Genomic DNA, 15658 nt, shown 5'->3' on the forward strand with positions numbered 1-15658 from the left:
GCGAAATATGACCGACGGTCTGTCTGTACGTGCCATTACGCGCGCCTGGATTTCGACGATCGGTCGACCGCTCCGTGCTCCCGCTCCTGTGGAGACGACAGTCAAGTCAGTCGTTTCGAGGCTGCCGAGTTGACCGGGTCGAGAGAGCCGTAGAAAGCCGCGTCGTTCCGGGCTCTGTGTGTTTCTCTATCCTCTCTCTCTCTCTCTTTCTCTCTCTCTCTCTCTCTCTCTGAAACCATCATTTCTCTCTCACGCCTGCCCGTCCCTTCCTTTGTTAGCCACCCTATCGAAATTTCGAGGGAGAGAATGGCGAATACCACGATTCTGACGATTGTGATGCTGGCGGTGATCCGTAAGTTGAATACAACGCAACCGTTTTATAATAATATATGTTTAGAAACGGAACTGGGTTACTCGAAGAACGAGACCATTTTTCCATGAATCTTTAAACAAATCTAATACCGGCCGATAAAAATACTAAAAAGATGGTGATTAATTATTTATTTTAAGTATTAAAAGTAACGTTGTTCAGAACTGCAAATAAGTAATTAATCATTGTCGCTTCGATAATAAATCAGCTAGTATTAGATATCCGTAAGGAAAGGGGGTGTAAATGTTACGCCTCATCGTGCTCCAAAAATAAATGACGGATTTTTATTGCGGGACAAAGGTCGTTTTTTCTTGGAGTCGGTGTTATTAGCGAATAATTTCAAGTAACTCGCGTTACTTTATTTGTTAAGAAAATATTGAGAGACACACGCGATAATATATTATTAAAGCCAGAGCTTCGTTTATTATTCCGAATAGAAACAGTATTTTATACGTTATTCCGGTAATAAGAAATATTATTGAGATGAATATGTTGGTACGTAGAAATATATTAGATGTATTTCTCGGTCTCAAGCGATGATATACGTGGCGCAAACCTAGTTTGTTGACAGTTCGCTTATGTTAGAACATAAACAGCCGTTACGTTCAGGCAGGAGAACATAAATCACCGTGCGAGAAATGGTCTTGGTCGCTGGCAAGCAATTCGAAACATAGCTCCGCAAAACCGAACGTTGTGTATCGATCCTATTTTAAAGCCGCATCCTGTACGACGGTTAAGAGTCTGACACTTAGCAGATCGTGATATCGAGATCTGGAGTATCTTTCTCGACCGCGGCGTCGTAAAACGTCGTGGCCTCGCCTCGTGCATCGAAAAACCAAACGCTCCTCTAATAGACGTATCGATTTTCTTTTTTTGTCACGCTGCTTCTCCTCGCCTGTCTATCAGAAGAAAGAGCTTCTTCGAGTGTTAGGTCGTGTGAGTAAGGTAAAGTTTACGTTCGGGGGAAGTTGGGTGGAGTTTTCAAAGCCGAGACTTAGTGACGTAGCGCTGTGTTCGGAATTCTTTTCAGTGATGCGCAACCTTTTATTGAGAGTCACTTTCAAAGGGCCATTCTTTTAACCAGCCATTTTCAGAAATAGATCAAATCTTGCAGCTCGCGATAATGTTCATTTTTTTTTTGTTTGCAAAAAATAGGAAATGTTATATTTTATATTTTCGATTATAAAGGGCTGACGGGCCGTTAAAAATTTACGGGCAGGTCGCAGGTTGCGCATCGCTGCTCTGTTTAATTTTACAAGTGGAAATCAGATAAAGTTCGAAAAATTCTCCCGCGACGAGACAATGAAATCGACGTGGATCGTTGTAAAGCTGGACGAGCGAATCGCTCAGTGGATCGTGACTTTACGACCGAAGCTTTTTATAGATCACGTCGATTCAAATGTCCTGGCATGTTCGACGTCGCGACGAGCAAATGAATAATTTCAATGGAAAGCCATTTCTTCACGCAGAACAGAAAGTTTTGCAGTTTTGATTAGTTTGCGATATACAATGCCTCAATTAGAGATGAGCAGTGAGAGAGTTTATGGAATGCAACAACGAGGTATGAAATAAAGGAATGATGGCAGCAACGTCAGTTAACGCCGATCGTAATGAATTACGAGGGTCAAATCGAAAGTAATAAATAACAGTTTTTTCTATAAATTGAAATTTTGTCTTATTGGAAAACCAAGTAAATCATTTTAATCCACATTTTAATGTAATTAATTTAATATTTTAATCCCAATTTCTCTTTGTATATATTTTTCCCGCCATTCTGGAAGTTCGAACATAATTCGTTGTTAGAAAATTTCCTTTCGTTCTAACTGCTCGAAGTGACGCACTGTTTTGATGTATCGTTGGCCTTACATCCTTCACCAAACCGAAGAAGGTAATCTGAGGGTGCCGAAGCGAGGGAATTGTAGGAGGGGTAAGCAAGAATTTCCCACCCCATTTTTTTCAATTTTGTGTGAGGTCAATGAACGGAGTTGGGATCGAGTATTAGTGTTGCAGGATGATCTTCCTTCCAAGAGAAGGTTGGCCAACCTTACAAAATGATTGAGGCAATCCATAAAATAGCGCCACTTCGGTACAGAGTTTTACCGCAAGGAAATATTCAAACTTTTAGAATAGTGAGAGAGAAGTGTAAAAAAAAGGATTATGTAAAAAAAATAAAAGATTGTAAATTAAAATGACATTGGTTTTCTTATTAAAACAAATTTTAATTTATGACAAATTGTTGCTCACTACTTTCGGAACATTGAAAAGAAATATTCCAAATTTTAGTAAATCATTTATTTAAATAGTACCAATTAATATTTATTAAATACAATAATGTGTTCATTTGATGCAAAAACCATTAATTTAATTTAATAATAATTTTTTTATTGATTAATTATTTATTTACTGTAAGTAAATGTTTAGTTGGCACTATTTTCAAATAAATAAATATGAAAATTTAGTACATTTCTTCTCAGTGTATTATCTGCGTATAAATTTTCTTTCACTCACACACACACACACACACACATACACACACACACATCTTTCCTCTGCTGTTACACAACAGGATTTCCCGAGAGATGAATTTAATCTTTGCCGTATTAACTCCTGCAAACTGAGAGAATAGTTTATAAGATTTAAAAGCAGTAGAACGATGACATATAATATATCCTCTTCATCTCGATCCGTCCCTCAATCGATCGCTAATAATAATCTCACAGTGACGCACATCGGTCGACATATATATCCGCATGCTCGATCAGCCAATGTAAGCGTCTTACATTAAATTAGCCCTTAATTTCATCCGTCGCTCAATTGCGCAAGGGAGGTACAATTAATCCCGGGACACACACATAGAGACAATATTTATCGCGAACGACCGACGCGCGTCGCTTCCTTCCGTCCATCCATTCCTTCCTGCTTTTATCTCCGTATATATGTAAGTAGGTCATAAGATCTATTACATATTTTTTTCAATTTCTTCGTTTTGTGTTCTCCGAGAAAATACTTGTCTCTCATTTCTGATATGCAACCAGTATAAATCGACTGATCTGCCAACGAAACAATTACGTGATCGTTTGCTATTCAAGTGAGAACAAATATTTTTCAAATACATTTTCTCGTTGTGTCAATATCTGTCGCTAGAAGGGAGGGCAATTGGTACTCTCAAAGCATACGATCCGATAGCTACGCTAACACGACTGTTGCTTATAAAGCGTCCGCAAAAATAGATTAACGCCGTGACCATGGCGATGGTGGCATGTAACTTACATACCGTGCAAAAATAGTACGAAAATAAACTGTTTTTAGCACACCTTTGCTTGTCCTGCACGCCCGCGGTTTATGCGGTAAGCGCACAGAAAGATATAAAAATAACAAGGCTGGTGTAATTTCTTCTAGTCGGAAATTCCGATCGCAAGAGCAGTGCAATAATGAAAAACGTAAGTTGCCGTATAAAAATAGAATATTTTTCTTCAAGACCGAAGAATATGTACACTTTTTTTCGAGGACACTACCGATAAAACAGCCGCGTGACACATGCGAACAATTAGCGTATTATAGTTATCATTTACTGACTAGTTTCGACCTGTCTAGTTTCTAGCTATTTGTTAACCGGTTCTTCCCAACCAATATTTTCTGATCACTTACTGTGGGTAGTTACAGTGAATTCAGAATGGTAAAAAATTTCTGGACACAGTAGTTTTATTTAGATATTTTTTTACTTGAATGTACTGTTAAAAATCATAGAAGCGATGGTAACCTGATTTCCTTGAGTTACATAACAGTCTGTTAATTTTGTACTTATGCGTGTCAAAATGTAAATCAATTCATTTCTGTGATTAATTTTGAAGTAATCAACGTTCACGTTTAGCGTATGTAGTTAGGAAATAATAAATGAAATTTAAATCAAATTTAATATATTTTTTTTTAATTAAATTGTTTAATTCCATTATTTTAGTCCATTAAATTAATGATGATATGCAGATTAAGAGCAATGGCGACTTATAGAAATAATTTTAAAAAATTGGATACAACTTAAAATTATGAATTTAATAGTAGTGTAGAAAAGATTAAAATTTTTGTGACGTGTTTCTCGTTACAAAAATAAATGATGTAAACAGAATGAGCAGCTAGACGGCAATTACAATAATTTAGCTGTTTATTAATCTTGCACATATTTGTGAAATTTACAACTCAAGACAACATATACATGATTCCGCGGTTTAAAAAGTCAAAAAATGCTCATTTCGTGCGGAAATCTCGTTATAATCTGTATATGTTGCTACTATAATAAATGTCTCAACATTATAATTATAAATAATTCACAAACAATATTGATTTATTACATGTCGCAAGCCATCATGATTATATGTACTTGCGCAGGTATAAACATCAACGTAGAAATGATAACATTAAATGTTCGCATATTACATTTCGCTATAACAGCAAAACACATTTACTAACAATGATGAGAAACAAAATTGCTTTGGTCATTGATTATACAAAGTGAACGGAAGCAGTACAATGACTCGTCGTAAATAATTATATCAAGGCGTTAAACGATGAAGAAAGGCACAACAAACCTCGACATTGGATCGCGATGTTATTTTAACGCTGCGTGTTACAAAGGAATTTCACGACACGGTGTTTAAACGCCTGAATTCTTTGCGAACTACTAATTATCAAGGTATACTCATCCGAAGTAGAACAGAACTCTTTTTAGCATCACTTGTATCTACATTATAATTTATTCATTGATTCATGTTTCTTATCATTTCGATAAAGGAAATACATTTTGTATGCAGAGATATTTGTAGGCATGATAGAATTTCGTTCTTATCTGAAGCAAAGGAACTGGTCGTGAGTCATTGGTCGCGATGTCGTCATTTAACGTTACCTGCATAGAACTCGTTCGAAATAATACAGTCTACATGAAATGGAAAAACAGTGCTCTGATAAAAATGTGTTTATCCATGATAAGCGAAGCCGAGCACTCATCCTTTGGCTGTACGCTGCAGCTGTAATCCAAGTGATACACTTGCACTTCTCTCTGTATCTGGCGAGTCGATGTGAATTCGAGAATTATAGATTGGAAATTTTCTCCAGCTTCATAAATACGGTCGTTGACTTTAGCGACGCTAACGAATCGATTATGTGAATCTACGCTCGAGCGTAAACTATTGAAATCGGAACACAATCGTCGTTGCGTGAGAACCGGTATGGGCCGTGTTGAGCAAAAAGGTTCTTTAAAAAGAAATATAAAAATGTTTTAAATGCTCCTTTCATGCAAATACATTTAAACAATGCAGTATGCTATAAAACGATGAAATGCGAATTTATTCAATGTAATCATGCCTTTTTTCTATTTTTTTGCAGACAAGGTAAAAATGATTTAATGTCAAATGATCCGTACTGTCTCGACCTAGTTGCAACCGAAAAAGAATCACCTGAAATTATTATTACGCGTGAATTATTATTACGTTTGAATTTTTCGGGTCATCATATCTTACATAATTAATCGGTTTGTTCGACAAAGTGAGATTTAGTATCAAACACAATATCAATATCTTACACGTTCCGAGATCAAATTCCAAAACTTTATCAAACTTTTACGTTCGAAATCAACAACGGAAATTTTTCGTTTAATCTTAGTCGATCTTTAATAAATACTTCTTATTTTAATTTTTGTATTATATTAACATTACAATACGATACAAGCATAAAGTATTATGTTAACATTACAATATCATACAAGCGTATACAGGACACAGCACGTACTCCGAAAATCAATCGATGTATCTGCAAGTTAAATTAGTATTCGTCGTGTTACTCTACAACAGTATTGAATACATTTTGTCGCGTAAATTCGCAAAACGGTCCGTTGCACTGAAGTTCATTGTAGCATGCGAATGCATGTTAACCGTGGTTAACATCTGCTGATGCCAAAGTGATTCTGACTAGAATCTTGCGCGAATGAATTCGATAGATGTTGGAATAAACTAAATTTCACTTTTATTGAAATAAATTAACTTTCATCTCTATTTAACTCTTTTTATCTTTTTCTTATTCTTAGAACTAGAAAAAGATAAACAGTAAGTAAAACCGAGACAGAGTCTACATTAATAAAAATGGACATTAGAGAAGGACGGGCGATATATACCACACCTTACCTAAAAATATACACTTGCCAGTTTAAATTTAAACAGCTCGAAGTGTGACAAGTGGCTAATCAGCTATTCATCATATAGTACGCGTTATTTGTTTATCATCAATTTAATATTACATTTGTGTGGTCTCGTGACATACATGAATCATTCCTCGATTCGCAGTTTGTTGAATCATACTTGAAAAAAGTCTTGTTGCGTTGATTAGAACTCTTCCAAATTCAATCAGACAAATCGGATACTTACAGTTAAACCTATCAAACATTCTAATCAAGATAACCACACATTCAATTATGATAAAATGAAAATTTTGATTCATATGATCAGAATTCGTCTTATTTGTACTTCTTGTTATTGCCAGAACATTTATCTTAGTACATAATCGCACATTACAGTTTATAATGATCTTTGATATCTGAAATTTTATTTCTCGTCTTGGAAGATAATCAAATATCGATCGAGCCATAAATCGTCATTACGTGAATAATTATTTAAAATCGAGGATTTAAATACATTGATTTCGAAGAATACAAATTAGAGATAAAAATTAAAAGGCTACATGACGTTTTTTTCTGTTTTCCGTTTACAAAAAATTAGAAATAAACCGGATACGTCAAAAAAAGTTTTTAATTCTCATGAAAGTTTCAGATAATTCGCAACCTAATCTGATTCTCCATAAAGAACTAAACTAGCTGACGCGAAATTCCGTTACGCAAATCCGAGATATCAAACTTCGTTCGAAGTTCTAAATTGCTGTTCTCGACCGGTCGATTCTCACCTTAATCGAGACTTAACTTTCCGGGGTAAAACGCGGCCATAAGTCACGCTTTGTCAGCCGGCTGACTATAATTGTAAGGCAAAACCCGCTCTCGGGATCCGCCTCGCCGGCGAAACAATTCGAGCCATCGAAAGCGTGTTCTAAACGGAAGAGAGAGAGATCGGCGGTAGTCGCGGTTATTTGCAAACTCTACGGGGCGTAGTGACGCGTGAAAGATCCTTTTATCAGCCTACGCGGGCAACGGATTCTCTTATATCGCGAAAGGCGGCCACGTCGATGGTGCGCGTTCGCGGGGCTGGAAACCCGACTCGATATTCCCTGCATCCTCGTCATATCCTTATGATACGTCGCGTCGGTGTAGAAGCTAAGAAAATACGTACCGCGATAAAGCGTCGCTCGAAACGTTGCGCAGCTGAAGGACAGCCGATATACCGTTCATGACACGTTTGACATTCTCCGATGTGGCGAACACGATAAGACCCGACGTTCGGTTTACAAATATCGAAAGTCGCTTAAATAAAATTTCACGCGGAACAGGAAGGAAATATTTTATAATCATTTCATTTCCTACTATTCTAAAAAATATCAGTGTGGATTTAATATATTATACATGCCTGGTGTTACCTAATATCAACACACCATCATGGTGTGAATTTAAAACCAATAGTATTAACTCCAATACAATGAGAACTATATAGATATCGCTATTTTTTAGAATGTATAGTTTTCTCTATGCGTAAATATATATCCTCATCGTCTAAACAAATACGAGGATCATACTGAAAGTAATAAGCAATCATTTTTTATAAATTAAGATTCTTTGTTGTTAAAAACCAAGTGTGTCGTGTTAATCTACAGATTTTTTTATTAATTTTTTACACAATTCTCATTTCCATATGTACTTTTTTTCCACCAGTCTGCAAGCTTGAATATTGCCTTGCGATAAAACTCCATTGCAGTTGTCTGAAATCAGTGACACACTGCTTCACAAAGCATGTTGTCGCCAGTGTTCTTCTACAGGGAAGATCGCCCTACAGCATAATGCTCGACCTTCCTGCAGCCATTTCACCAAAAATCAAGAAAGTAATCGCGGTAGGAAATTCTTCCTTTTCCCTTACAATCTTCGATCCCTGGCATTTCTTCGATTACTATCTTTTTGGTTTCGTGAAAAACTAGATGCAAGACCAATCTTACAAGATAACAGTCCAAGATAACTGTCTTCTATAAGTGGAATGGAGATCTACCGCAAGGAAATATTCCAGGATGATGAAGATGTGTACAAAGAAATGAAAATTTTAGAAAAATGAACAAAAGACCGAAAATTAAAATAATGTAGCTTTTCAATAACAAAAAATTGTAATTTATATAAAAAAATTGTTGCTTATTACTTTCGGTACTACCCTCGAATATTATTCGTTGCTATAAGGAATTTAGTGTCAAAATTAAAATCAGTCAATCAATCAGAATTTACACTTTCAATTTAAACTGATTCGTGTTATTTCAAACATGTAATGGATATTTCCATTTGTAAAAAAATTTTATTGTAGCGCCACATTACATTACAAACAAACAAACATGGCATGTTGCGATTGTTTTGTTGCAAATTGTATATTATAGTATGACGGCAATATTTAAAAAGTTCACTTCCGGATTAATAAAGATATTTCGAATGTACTTGTTGTTACGTAAATACTTTGATACATAAAGTTGCATCGATTTGGGCGTATTCAAAGTGTATGCAAGTCGTACATCATGATTGTTTATTTGAGGAAAGCTTGATCTGACAGCTTCACAGTTTCACATCCGACATGTGTCGATAAAGCTAAAAGACAAATAACAGATTACGCAATTAATAGAAAATTATGAAATAACCATAGATTCAAGATTTAATTCAATGCTAATTTTGGATTTTTTAATTGGATTTAATGTTATCGTATTTATATCTTACGCAAATCGCATAAATTACGAAATTATATGATGAATGAGAATCCAGTATAAATGAGCGAGAAAAATATGTAATCGAGCATGTGAAAAGTTGAATGTAGAGAGAATGTGAGCTTGCGAGACTGTAAAAAGTACTTGTAAACTAGTACTTGTTATGTTACTTTGTAAACATGAAAATGCCTGACAAAGACAGTTCTAGTAAATTAATTAATGAACCAGTACAGAGCATAAAATGTATAATTCTATAAGATAATATTTTATGGTATTTTGCAAGAATTTAATATATCATAAAAACGTAAATTCTTAAAAATCAATATATATATAGATAGACAGGAGAATAATATATTAAAAATTTGTACTCCGTTATATCGAGATATTTATAATAATAAGTATAATCGTATATCAGATATTTGTAATATCTGATATACGTGCTTATATCACATTATATTATATTTTGAAAGAAATATTCTTCTTCACGTACTAGAATATTCCTTTTAATATAAAGAAACCTTCGCACGTGATGATAACGTTCTCGGAAAACACAGTGCAATGACGTGTCTTATTATTACAAAACGTTGCACCTTGAATGAACAAACTACCCGACCGAATAATTTGCTTCGAAAAACAGCCTAACTGATTGCATTAATTGAAATTCTAATGAAAATAGACAAATCAGAAATTTCTGGTTGAATCTATTATAATTCTAGCTGAGATAGCCAGAAATTTGATTGATTAGAATCTTCTAATTCGTTTCACTTTCAATGAGAAATTTGTGTCAGTGTGTGTGAGCTCGGTCGAGGTCAGTTCAATTGCCTCGATCCCATAACGTTCGGTCGCGTGAGCGAATCTCGACCGCTCGTAACAAAAACGAAGACCTGCTTAAGATTTTCCCCCATAGTCAGACCGGTTTGAACACAGTATGGTCTCTATGTGAGATCGCTGGGCCGGAAACGGTTGTTCCAAAGACATTGTAGCGGCGATATGTATATGCTGCTGAAATGTAGTGGAGAGTTCAGATTTTTTGGCAAGGTTTACGGGTACTCAAGTGTTTTTTTTTTTTTTTAGCGATTCGAATATTTAAAAAAAAAAATAACATTCAAAAAATTGCTCTAAATGAAGCACCATAGGTAGCGAGGATCAAAATGAGTCATTGCATGAGCAATTCAAGTACTATTTGCTGAGTCATTCCCTTGGTATCGTATGTCTAAAACACATAAAAGCATTAACTCTCCGTAGAAATGTCATTACATTAACCCGGGAGTGGCCGCTAACTTTATTACGGTGTCATTGCTCAAATGCAATTCACTTTACAACAGTTCTTCCATAAGTAAATTAAGCTCGTTATTGTTATGTAACGCATTCTCTCTACAACTCTTCCATAAATAATAAAAATATTTTTTAATTTAATGACGTTCCTGTACGCGTACATTGATTTCAAAATCCTTCTTGTTGATCACAGTATAAATTTCATTAAAAGATTAAAATTTTTTATAGAGATATAGATAGATAGATCAGGCCTGTTGAATTTTAGCTGCGAAGCCAAAACGCAACAAAAATCAATGTGGGACTGTAAGATGTTGATGCGTGTCTAAGCGACGCTTATCAACACTTTAGAGACTCCGAAATCTTACTCACATTTATATTATATTTATATCGTGATGGCTTTGCGTTTTAGTTCCGCAATTAAACTTGAACCTAATCTATCTATCTATCTATAAAAATTTTTAATTGGACAGGTCTTGAGATAAGTATAGATTAGAAAAAGAAAGAAAAAGAGGGAGAATACACACTCATAGCACCATGAGTATCAATGTAATTAAATGACGATTATTATTTATAAAAAAATGTAACGGAAATGTACGAACAAAGTGCTGCTATTAATGTTTAAAAAAAGATTGGTTCAGCATGTCTCTATTGTTCAGCATGAGTCTAGATTCACCCCGTGATCGTTGAACTAGAAACGAATCATCCAGAATCATTGGCGCGGCTGCATGGTTATCGATTTTTCGCGAGACCTTTTTTTTTAGAGAAGTCCATAGAAAATAAATTCCGAGCAACTTAACGAGCATACCTAGTAATTTAATCACACCAACCTGCGGACTATGTAGGAAAAAAATCGGAAAAAGGGATCGTCGCAAAGTTTTTTATGCTCTAGTTGCAAGCTGATAGTAGACAAGGAACAAGCATTGCCTTCCAATTGTAAGCTGATTAGCCTGAAACTTTCTTATTACAGTCGATATCAGCACTAGACTTTAAATGACGCTCTGGCATGGTCGAGTATAACACGTCTGCAAAACTTTTGTTGTAATTCTCTTTCTTGACGATAACAGAAAGAAACTTTTAATTTATATTTATAAAAGCCAAAAGGTAATGGCTTAATATTTGTGATTTCATTGCGAAACTTTTCTTCTTTTTCTGTGAGAATTCTCGCAAAATTAAAAAATAAAAGCATAATCCGTTTTTAAACATATCTCCCCCCACAGTGATGCAAGTCAACGATTAGTTGGTTGTTTATACAAAATGATATTGTCAAAAGGACTCAGCGAGAAGACCAATCGCTCTCGCAATCTGCTCGAAGGGGTCACTCGGCGTGCGCAAAGTTTGCTCGCCACATGGCCCCTGAGATATACCGGAAATGATCTAATCCACAGGGGAAAAAGAATCGTGGAATTCTCCACAAATGCGCAACGACATAAATTGCAACGCAATTCCATTATTAATTCATTCTGACTAACATGGTCGCGGCTTTGTATGTACATAACTTGCTTCTACATGTATCCATGCTATCAAGCAAATTAAAGCAGAGGACAAAAAAACACGAAAGAAATAAGAATCGTCGGAAGAAACAATACACCTGTTCGCGTTGTTTGAAATGCTGCAAAAAATTTTTGGACTTACTTAATACGAGGTAAATATAGGGGATTACGATAAAAACCGTAACAACGTTTAAGGGTACATTCCTGAGACCATTTTGAGACGAAAATCCTAGTATCAAAATGTCGAGATTATAATAGTTTTTTATTGTAATTATATGCTATAATTGAAAACCTAATTATAATCTCGACATTTTGGTATTAGAATTTTCGCCCCAAAATAATCTTAGGAATCTAAACGCTGTTACGATCTTCACCGGACACCCTGTATATTCGGGCGTTGAAGAAAAAAAGCGAAAATGCTAGGGGCAAAAAGTGCAAGCAACGCAAACAGACCTAATATATCTCAGCTGCTCTCAGCGAGGCGATATCCTGGATTCGTGCGATCGTTCGTTCTCACTGATTGCGACGCGGTTTTGCAAAATTCTGTTGGCTGGATGACGGTTGGGAGCCTCTCGGAAACGAACGTGACGAATGAACGTGATTATCGATCGAACAGCATAATAGGAGGAGCAGATGGAGGTTCTCGGTCGTCTACGGTCGCGCGAGGAATTCTCGAGTTCTCGCTCAATTATGGAGCGAACCACGAGTCGAATATTGGGATCGGGGAGACAGGTCGGGGTGGTTTCGAGAATATCGATAGGGAAGGTCAAGTCCGTCTATCGCGCGAACGCGAAACACGGCTCTGATAATAACAGCCAAGGGGTTTCTTATGTTTCAGAGACTGCCATGTGTAACAACTGCTCGAGCACATGCTCTCCAAGCGAGTTCTTCCCCAATATCCAAGGCAATCTCACGAAAATCATCTGGGCACACGGTGTCAACAGCTTGACGGAATTGGACAAAGCACTCGCGTCAGGTAGGTCGCTCGGCACTGCAACCCACGAAGCGCGACCTGGGCTTCCTCTCGTCCTTCGTTTACTGCATCTCGAGAAATGGAGAGGCAAACGACGCTGCTCTGGTTACTATCGCGCGTTCAAATACCACGGCACTTTACCGGAAACGCCGGTATCATCTGGAAGATGTCCTACGCGCGTAGCGCTTCATTAAAACATTCTTTGAATCGTACATAAAAGAGGGTAACAAAAATTAACTTGGGACAGAATGCTAATAGACATAATTATACGTCATTAAAATACAAGCTTTAAATTAAGCCAACTTCAAATTAAACCGCATACGTTTCTCCTAAGGATATTCAACGTGGCTTTAATGTAAAAAGTTCCTCCTAGATCTGGATAAGGAAGGATTAAAAAAATTTTTATTTAGGACCGAATACTAATAGACATTATTGTCATTAAAGAGTACAATACTAATTTTAAATCAAGCTAGCTTCTCATCAAATTTCAATTGGATATTTAAATACGGTTCGTCGCATGTCGAGAGTGAACATGTATCGTTAATAATTGAGCGGACCTACCCGCGGATGATATACGTTATTTTTCATCGCTTTTTATTCAATTTTCCGCTCCGTCGACGAAATCTGTAACTTGGGAGATTTCGAATAAAGCAACGTTGCAATTTCATATTAAATGCAAAACGATGTACACAAAGATCGACATTCGGGAGATAATTTCGTGGACATTATTTCAACGAGATTTACTTTCAAGACACAACCACCGCTCGAGAGTTAATATTAACATTAACGTCATCTACATTAATAATATTGCGAGGGATAAAGTTGTACGATAAAACTTTTTAAATAATCGCCAACCTCACCGACAGACAATGATATAGCTTAACGATATTTAACCGAAAAATAGTAGCATGAAATTGCATAATATGAAGCAATTTAGATATCTGCTTAAAACAAAACTATTTGCAAACGACTCGTAAATACTTAATATTGAGAAATACAGTCGGAACGTAACTTCGGGGAAAAACGTCGCATTTCGAAAGAACACTAATTTACCGCGAGTTTGCGACTTCCATCGCCACTTCTATGCGACGTCAACGTATTATTAGTTAATGAACTACGTGGCATTTTGCACGACTCTAGCCTTCAATGCTGGCCGCTTTTTGCGTTTGTCACTCTCTTTCATGGATATTCCCATATATGAATATCGTCCGATTGTGTGCGTCTTTGTATGCACAACCCGCATCCGATGGCACGTATTTTTATATCGGCGCGCTTTAAATAATAGCGGGATGTCCTTGAAAAGTGTGCATCCAGAAATATCGACAGCGAAGGAAAGAGCTTCAACACCGTGATGTCTGCATCCCCCGAGATTTCTTTCAGGCGCTTTCACGAAGCGCGATTCCGTGTATAAAATATAAGTCATATCTAGATTAATCTCGCGTTTTTCGACAGCCGTCTTTCTCTCTGACACGCGCGCATTTCGTATCACGATTCAGGATGGATGCAGTATATATATGTCAACTACTTTATAACCGGAAATTTCTTTCGACTTCGCACTTGGAAAAAAAGATCCGAACGAATCCGCGATCTCGAATTTAAATTTTCTTCCTCTATACACGACTGGATCTTTCATAGGCAAGTCATTTGTACACAGTCACGTCCGACGTGGAGTTTTCGAAAAGCACATCCGTGTCTCGGCTGAATCTCAATGAGACATCAAGGTAGCCAGTGGTCGAAAATGGAAGTTTCGACCTTCGTCGTTCAATTTAAAGACTAAAGATCGTATATCCATCGCACGTTTCTAATAAATCATCCACTATCTTTTTATTATATCAGAAGAATGTTCATCCCTCGTTCGAAATCCTCTGCAAACCTTCCTCAAAGCGCGATGGTCACTTTAATACCTGCCAAAAAAAATGAGAGATGCCTGCAAAGGGACATCGGACGTCCCTTCGTGCTGAACAAGTTCTGAACTAACGTGAGTCTATCGCCGCGCTTTTGGTCTTGGAAAAGCTAAAATTTTCGGTCGCTCGAGCGAAATTAACACCGGCGGATGTATGGATCCGACAGCCTCTTCCAGCCTCTTTAGGCGTGATCGATATTCGCCACACGTGTATGCATATACCTGGAACCCTCCCGCCCAATCGGTCGTCTCAACCAGGCTGCTGCCTCACACTCTCACGCGAACACAAACACACGTACTCACGAACAACCGACTTTCCTTTTTAAAGCGGATGTCATGATGCTGGAGGGCGACGTCGTGATGGGGAGACATACCACCACCAATGCCACTGATAAAATCCCGATAATGGCGCATCCACCAGCTACGGAAAGTGATCTATCGTTCGAGGAGTTCCTCAATATCACCATCAATAACGGTACCAAGGGTATCAAGCTGGATTTTAAGTCTAATGAAGCTTTCAATAACAGCAAGCCTATCCTTAGAAAGTTTCAATCCGTGCGTATACACACAAGTGCATCGCTTGATTATTTAGTATGTAGATAATTACAAAAAAACGTGATAAATAAAAATATATTTATTTGCTCAGTTTAAGTGCCCAGTTATCCTCAATGCGGACATTCTTCCTGGACCAGTCAATGCTACTAATCCTTCGGTTAACGCAACAACATTCCTGAAAGAAGCTAGTAAAGTCATGCCGGACTCTATTCTCT

General features: G+C 36.9%; 1 protein-coding gene across 1 annotated transcript in view; it reads left to right on the forward strand.

Moving 5' to 3' along the window:
• The first annotated feature begins 37 nt into the window (after positions 1 to 37).
• The window catches only part of LOC108756932 (protein FAM151B), an 18064-nt gene continuing 2443 nt past the window's right edge, over positions 38 to 15658 (forward strand). Inside the window, exons 1-5 of the mRNA XM_018501134.1 lie at positions 38 to 180; positions 218 to 352; positions 12851 to 12988; positions 15217 to 15443; positions 15535 to 15618. Coding sequence (XP_018356636.1) covers positions 307 to 352; positions 12851 to 12988; positions 15217 to 15443; positions 15535 to 15618 — 495 coding nt within the window. The 5' untranslated portion in view covers positions 38 to 180; positions 218 to 306. The remainder of the gene's footprint in view (positions 181 to 217; positions 353 to 12850; positions 12989 to 15216; positions 15444 to 15534; positions 15619 to 15658) is intronic.

This window comes from Trachymyrmex septentrionalis, unplaced genomic scaffold (genome assembly GCF_001594115.1).
Source record: "Trachymyrmex septentrionalis isolate Tsep2-gDNA-1 unplaced genomic scaffold, Tsep1.0 scaffold13, whole genome shotgun sequence".
NCBI classification, from domain to species: Eukaryota; Metazoa; Arthropoda; class Insecta; order Hymenoptera; family Formicidae; genus Trachymyrmex; species Trachymyrmex septentrionalis.